General features: G+C 40.8%; 1 protein-coding gene across 1 annotated transcript; it reads right to left on the reverse strand.

The window, feature by feature from the left end:
* Positions 1-372: 372 nt before the first annotated feature.
* Nep5 (M13 family metallopeptidase neprilysin 5) lies at positions 373-6,152 on the reverse strand. Its single transcript, XM_076382155.1, has 17 exons — positions 6,070-6,152; positions 5,582-5,654; positions 5,406-5,497; positions 5,149-5,202; positions 5,023-5,080; positions 4,632-4,822; positions 3,689-3,926; positions 3,367-3,619; positions 3,030-3,306; positions 2,802-2,957; positions 2,462-2,697; positions 2,279-2,388; positions 2,151-2,209; positions 2,017-2,065; positions 1,731-1,917; positions 1,209-1,385; positions 373-738 (listed from the first exon to the last, which is right to left on the reverse strand). Exons 1-17 carry the CDS (start codon positions 6,149-6,151, stop codon positions 565-567), a joined length of 2,466 nt encoding a protein of 821 aa, XP_076238270.1. The 5' UTR covers position 6,152; the 3' UTR covers positions 373-564.
* Positions 6,153-8,041: the final 1,889 nt, after the last annotated feature.

Consider the following 8,041-nt stretch of genomic DNA (forward strand, 5'->3'; position numbering starts at 1 on the left):
GAAAATCCATTTTTGTCAGCTGGTCACGCGATTCACCCTACCCACAATTTCATTCAACCCACTGATGCCAATGGCGGGTACATTTATTAAGAGGTCGTTGTATGGTCTATATGTAAAATTTTATAGGTAAGGGATTCTTTTGGAACAAATAAGAATGACTGGGAAGAGGGGGCTCGAAGGAAGTACAGTCTTCGAGCTTGGACGTTTGGATCGCTTTCCTTCGAGCCTATATCGTTACCATTAATAGACGAGGTAGTTCGTGACTATAATAAACAATAGTTTCGTAACTATGCTGCTCGATGTATGACACTTTGTTAAGATTTATGGAAAGCATAGATGTAAAACACGGTTATGTACATCTTGTAAGTAAATAAAGCTCTTTTATTACAAACATTGGACCGCTTCGTCACAATCCTCTTAGGACTTAACAACTTCTACTTTAAGATTTTTATGGTGAATATCTTAAGCACTAATGGAAACCATGTGTTGTGTACATATAATGTAACACCTGTAGCTTAAGAGTAATCACAGAGATCGATTATCCTCGATTGAAGTATCTAATTGTTACCATAAATGACATTTGTCTGGAGGGTTCATGTTCGATCCTATGGGACATTTCCAAGCCTCGCTGAATTCCTTGGAATTCTTTAGGACCGCTTGAAGTCTCACATGCCCAGGACAATGAGAATCATCGAGCAACCATTTTAAGGACTTCGGTGTATACGATTCGCACCATACCTAAGGCCAAACAAAACATAATTCCATTATTCAATGTCACTGACGCATACACAAGGTCAAAAGTATTTCACGAACACAGAATATTCAAGGACCAAAAGTTGTCTCTCATAAATCTGACACCAATTGCCAAGGAACCATCGAAAACTGTTCTTATGCAGCGCAATCGAGACACTTCTATTATTAATATTCATAGTTAGTTTCTCAACATCCCTGACATTTATTTTAAAAAAGTCTGCGGCTAGAACTGTTGGTTGCATCACCTCTTAACTCCGATTTGTCAACGGTCAGACACAAAGAAATTTCAATTTTAAATCTGCTACATAAATCCCAAGTGTCCCTGCATTTTCTGACAACGAGACAACGACTCTTTCATAATAAAACAGTGGTCTGAGTGGAAGCATCGAATCTCCATTAGTAGTCAGCCAAGGATTGAGCAATTTCCGAATGAAGGAGGCAAGAGATTGTCTTACGTGTGCGAAGCCGAGGAAAACGAGTTGCTCGTGAGTAAGATGAGTGAATCCCGGAAGCAAGGGCTCTTGACCGTGCCTGGCCTTCCACCTCTCGTAGGCGATGACAGCCTCCCTGAGGCCCCCATTATCGGCGATATTTTCACCCAGCGTTCGTTCCCCGTCGATGTAATCGTCTACCTGCTTGAACAGACTCGCGATTAACCTGTCTGCAGGCACGTGAACCGACACGAGTGATCGTTTGGACGAAGGTCAAGCATCGGTTTAACTGGAGATGATGGCCAGCGAAGGGGGAGTCGCTAAAGGCTCTGGCGGAAGATTTCGTTAACCTTGAAAGTATGGATTTACGTGGATATAGAGATTTTAGTCTTTGGTAGCGATCTTATGGCAGGGAAATTCTTTATGAGGATTTGAAACCATTTTATATATTGACAGTTATTTTTTATCTGATAGGAAATAGGAACTTGATTAGAAAAAAGGTTTATAGCGAAGGGATTATGTATTCTGGGGAAGCTAGTTACTTGCCTCTTGTTCGTAGTAGCTGTTGTAATGCTTGATGAAGCACTCAGCCTTTTCTGTGTACTCCAAGATGGTCTCATTGGTCCACCATTGCCTCACGTTCCCATCGCTGTCGAAGTGCCTGCCGCTGTTGTCGAATCCGTGTGTCAACTCATGGCCGAGGACAGTGCCAATAGCCCCATAATTTAGGGCCCTGAAATCAAAGAAGCCTTAAAATTCTAAACAGAAAACTATTCATCGATTCCTAAGTTCATGCAAATTTGAAAGTTGTATTAGTTGATCCTAATCTTACTCAAGACCCAGTTCGTAAAATGGAAATTGGAGAATTCCAGCTGGAATGGCTGCATCCATATTAATGAAGCAATATTCAATTAATTTTAATGAATTATTCTACTTAAACTTTGTCTATCTTGAGTTTCTACGTACTTATGTGATTGAACTGGTATGTGTGAAAGGCGTTTACGTCTGTTGGATCTGTGGCCCAGCTGAGAAGAAGGATAAAGTTACCTAGAAATCCTATTAGCTTTAAATTCACAAATCTTTCCGCTACTCACTAAGACAAATTATTGTAATTGATATCATGAATGCACTCCAGTTCGGTGATCGACATCAGGCGAACCACTTGAATCATGTTCATCAAGTACTCTGTCTCCGAGAGGTCTATCTGGAAGCATGAAAGATCATTAATGCCACGCTTAACGCTGTGACGATGAAATAGGAGATGAAATATTGCCTACGCCTTCGTAATATTCGTTGAGTATATCCTCGTCGAAGAGCCAGTCAGGGAAGCCAATCTGCGACTCCATCTTTCTATTCTTCTCCAGTGTCTCCGTTTTTGTTTGCTTGTCCATCCAGTCCGTGCGCAAAACCAACGAAGCGAAAGCCTCTTTTATGTCGTTCAGCATCTCGAACACCTTTTTACCTTTGTCTTCGTGGAAGGATGGGTCGACGAATAACCAAGAAACGGCCATTCCTAAATTACCAAGCCGGGTTGAAACTCCCAGACTTCGCAACAGAATCCCTGTCTTCTTTTCAGAATTTTGCGCGACCCTGAGTTAAAAATAAAATTTCACTGACCCATCAGCTCGTTCACAGCGGAAGCGCAGAAGAGGGACTTCGATTCACCGATCTCGACACTGGTCACCTCGTTGATGTAGGCTGACCAGATCTTCCTGAGACTTTCGGACGAATGAGGCACGACGATGTCAATTATGACCCACCATATGTAGGTTTCTGAAGGAAATAGTAGGCCACTACTTTTGGTTTCTTTCATTTTTTAGTACGTTCTATAGACCACCAATTCACCTAATTCCTCTTCTTCACTAACGGCCAGAAGCAGAGCAACGTCCTGTAGGTAGTCCAAATCACCTACCAGCACCTTGTCCCTGCCATCCAAGTCCAAGGTGCCAATGTCCTTGAACACCTGCTCGAGAAACGGCCGCCAGAGTGGCGTGGGTGTGACAGATGAATTAACTGCCATCACATACTCGTCAGTCAGCTTTTGGAGCTCGTCTACTGACATGTAATCGTTCTCTGTAGGCTCCTCGTCCCAAATACTCTGATTGTTGTCCAACTTGGATAGCTGTAAAAGTGATATTAATCATAATTTCTGTAACCACTTTCGCGAGACCGTGATGCTTACGTAATAAAAGGTACTGGTCATCTCATACAGCATGTCAACCACGTCCTCCAACTCGTCTTCATCAGGAAAGGGGGACTCGTCGATCAAAGAACAGGAGTCGAGTGTTCCGTTATTGAGGATCTGCCTAATCACACTAGTCATGTACGATATCTCTGCTTCCTTGAACCTACTTGTTAGTTCATCTTCTGGATCATCCTCCAGCTTCCGGAAGCGCGATCTAACGGCGTGTAGTCGTTTCTCCAGCTCCTTGTCGCTGTCAAAATAGAGAACCTTCAGTAAAGAGCCTTCAGAAGCCTTAGCAGAAATAGGTTGATGATCCTACTTAGGCAAAGGACTACTCGTAATGGGAGTATCAAGTAGCATAATGTTGTTGCTAGTATTCCTTGGATCAGGGATGACGTCAAACCCGAAAAAAATATCCCTTCCTAAAATCCTTTTCACCTGGGCCATTTGCTCGATGTAACTGCTGGTTTCCTTGGTAAATGCTGCAGGAATTGAAGGGAGATTCAGTTCTTCCAGTAACTGGAGTAATGGCGTGAGGCCTAATTTCTCCACTGCATCTGCAGAAGACAAATTAGAGTTGGTTATCTTAAAAAGAACTTGGTGATGAAAAATAAAAGGAAGAGGCTTAACCTTGCTATATTCCAACATACCCCAATTTTTTTATTATGGATAAACAGTATTGCCAGATGCCGAGATAAAATGTCTTCTAATGACGTTATAGAGTAGAAGAGTGAGGGTATTGCATGGTATTTGTCTGCATTGTCTGCGGTATCCCCACTCTTTTATTGTATAACGTCACTGGAAGACATTTTATCCCGATATATGGCAACACTGTGGATACAGTGTATTCGTATTAATACTTACGCAGCATTTTGCTAACAATAGTAAACTGGAAATATGTAAAAAATATAAAGTATATTTCTATAAATTATATTCAATTTAAGTGTCTACAAATTGGAGACCAATAATGATTTACTGTAACTAATGATTTTTTATTTGAAATTTGAAATAATATTAGTATGTAGGTATATGACATTAGTCACAACCGCAGTATATTATGAAGAACACAGAATTCCTCCGCCGTGTGAAATAATTCAAACTTTAATCACATTTTCCATATGCGTATTCTCAGTTTACAGTTGAAGAAAAATTAAACACAAAAATTCTTGATATTTTCTATCTGTGAATAAAAAATTCGAGTATACTAAGATATGATAAAATAAAATCCTTCCTCCCAAATCCCTTAAAAAGTACCAACGTACGCACGTCCATGCAGCTGTCATACAATTTTTTAGCTTGCTTCACCGCCCACGGCACCTGGTTGCTCGTGATGTTTTCCCTGAGAAGTTCTCTGATTTTCCTGGATACGCGATCTCTGCGCTCCTCGAACCACGAATTCGTTAAGCTGCTGTCTGGGATAGGGTGTTCATCGGACCATTTTCCACAGGCGTACCTAAAAACAGCAATAGTAAATTAATTAAAAAACGATGTTATGCAATCCATACGCGCAATAAAGTTAAACATAACTGCATGTAACGGGTAATAAAAAAATAATTGTGCTGGCGCTGTGATTACTATGAAAACGCAATAGTCATTTTCTGAAGTGTGGCAACTTGACTACGTGACATAGGTACTGCCTCTGAATGTACTCACTGATAGAAGTCGTCACAAGGATCTACAGACGTGTCCATAGATCCTTTCAAGCTAGCCGCTGGAGGAACAAAAGAAACTTAGAAAATTAGTCATTGTGATACATTAACTTTCAAATGCTTCACTCACCTATGCGAACGCAGTTATCAGTCTCACATAGCCTTGTTTGTTTGGTCGTGATATCTAGTAACAGAGTAGCTAAATGAGTACTCAAGTTTCTATTCTACTACAAACTTATTAATAGTATCAGTGGAAGCTACAATTCCAACTTCAATGAAGAAATCTAACTATTCTAGTTGCGTCTACATTCGCCGCTTTACGCTTTCTTTATTCCAAGCGATAGTAATCGCGATAACTGCCGATAATTATGCAGAGATTATACCCACACAATATAGAAAGCACTAGCGTCACTATGAAAAAGGAAGCCACCAGAGCAAGCAAGATGATGACCAACAAACTCGGCCTCCGTCTCTTCAGGCTGAAAAAAGTACAAGTTTAATTGGTTAATTGGCTAATTGGATACACGTGTAATGATTCAATGACTGATCGTGAGTCCACTTACTAGGCTTGTCTGGATCGTATCGGTACCAGGTTCGTGTGGCTGCCGATCGTGTAAATCGACTGCGTCTCATCCTCTGTAGTAAACACAAAAATGGCATCGTGGAATAAGAAAAGGTAACAGTTACAGTGAAATAAGGGAAGACATTATCGTAACTGTAGGATCAAGATTAAAGTGAGTGCATACCTAATTCTAGGGTTCACAAAACGAGGACACTACCCTCTGCAACCCTAATCCCTAGCTATAGAAAACATACTAGTAGTCTGGATTGGTCAATGTACCCCTTTAGAGGGAATAAAATGGTATTTTTATATCTTCGTCAATGCTTCTCAAAGTAGTAGCTTCGAAGTTTATGACCGGAGGGTTCGAGCCCAAGGCAGCTGCGAATAATTCAAGTGGCAGAGAGGTTGCAGCAGGTTATGGGGGGTCAAAGCGAGCCTAGTGATACGATACCAGGAAACGTGGAATAAAAGGTGCATAAATATACTCACTGCGCTCGTTCATGCTGAATGGCCCACTGACCGGATCGAACTGACGACACTGAACAACGTCGAGGGACAACGGGCTATCCATACGTCCACATTTTCCTGGTTACAGCCAGTGGTTCTCGTTACACCGAGCCATTCGACAATTTTCACTTCTACGCGTTGTTACGTTCACCCCAGCGCAAGTCCCTTACCCCCCAGCGTAAGATGGCTCTACAGAGTAGCTTCTTTCGATCTACACCCTCCTGAAGGTTTAATGAAGTTCAACTCTGTCTCATGAATTATTTGGAATTTCGTAGACTGCGAGGGACTCCTCCAATTAATAAAGGTATAAGGTGACTGTCTATAGCCGTGAACGTGAACTTGGCGCACAAGAGTCGTGGTTTCAGGGTGAAGGATGGTAGAGGGACTCTAAATCCTCGTTGAGACTAGAAACGGTCCAACAGACCAGAGGAAAACAATTTTCATATTTTAGTCGCGTTTTGGGTACTTAGTGATGAAGCATGGAATGTCGTTTAAAGGGTTCAAGACGATAAAGAAAGTTATTCGAATCAGTCCAGCATATCGACCTTGGGTCATGTGAAGTCTTTATCATTAAAACATAGACTTTCTTAGAAGCATAATCGATATCATTGGTAGTCACGATTTCAATGGTTCCAGCGGTTTCCTGCTTAGTTATATGGTGGGTCATACTAAATGGCCTGTATAATGATATTACACGAAATTGGATTATAAATAGCAGGAAATTTCATTTACGTAAATCAAATTTCGTCGGAGGCAATCAGCGTGACCTGCAACGTGGGTTGCATAATTGCAGCCTATTCTTTAATAAATAAAACGGAATGTGCATTTAAATATAGTCGATGGAATTTCGAAACTCCGCAAGCGTTATCGATGTTACAATTTCTTTGGCCTGGGTTAGAAATATCGTACGGCTGGGAGAAAGTGGAGGCCAAGCGGAGCGCTTGTTCGATCGTTAATTCGTGTAATCGCTGAAGAGTGTCCGCATTAAACGTGCTGCTTTTTTTAATATTATATCGCATAATTGCGCGTTTGCGGTAAAGGAAACTAGGTTGACGGGGATCAATTGGAACGAAGAAAACATTGCTTCAGCAATCGATATTCTTATCATGCGACGGCTAGCTGGGAGTTAAAATAACATAATCGATGTATCGCACGGAAGTGACACTGTCGCGTCACATGTCAGAATCGAGGACAACATTAAATGCCATTGAACTTTCCTCAGAAAGTCGAGGGTTGATTTAAGCCTGAAGAAAAGGGGGAGAAGAAAAATAGATTCTTAAAATAGATTAGTAAACTATGAAAACTCTTATAAATTAAGAAAATTTAATTTGTTTATTTTTAGTAAATAGCCTAGTTAATTATGAACTCTACTACCGCGAAAGAAAAATTGATTTGTTCACATGTAGCCAAACTACTGCAAACTATGAAAATTACTCTAATTTAAAAAAATTAGATCCATCATATTCAGTTGAAATCCTAGTGTTAACAAACTAGGTTTCATAGTTACTAAATGAAACTAGGTTTCATAGCTACATGAAAACTACTTTAATTTAAAAAGATTCGAGTCGTTCACATGCAGCCAAAACCCTAATAAATTATGAAACTTACAATGTAAATTCTTCCAACACACACGTCCCATTTATTCCTAAATTGCAATTTTCAGCAACCACTTTTAAATTACTCGTAGTTAGCAAATTCATAAATGCCCTTTCCATTCTAGCTCAACACTCGCAGAAAAGCAGTCAGCCAAGAAATCACCGTCTGGCACGAAAAGAGATTTGCAACGCATCATAATGTTTGCAGAGCGCCAGAGGGAATCGCTGCAGGCGATCTCCTCCAGACCTGAAATTCTACGTGACGTTTCCCTCTCGATTTCGAGCAACACAAACGGCACCTGACACACTCTCAAACTGCAATCGACTTCGCTAGGTCAAGCATGACCAAGATGGACGCC

This window comes from Calliopsis andreniformis, chromosome 7 (assembly GCF_051401765.1).
Source record: "Calliopsis andreniformis isolate RMS-2024a chromosome 7, iyCalAndr_principal, whole genome shotgun sequence".
In the NCBI taxonomy this organism is placed as follows: Eukaryota; Metazoa; Arthropoda; class Insecta; order Hymenoptera; family Andrenidae; genus Calliopsis; species Calliopsis andreniformis.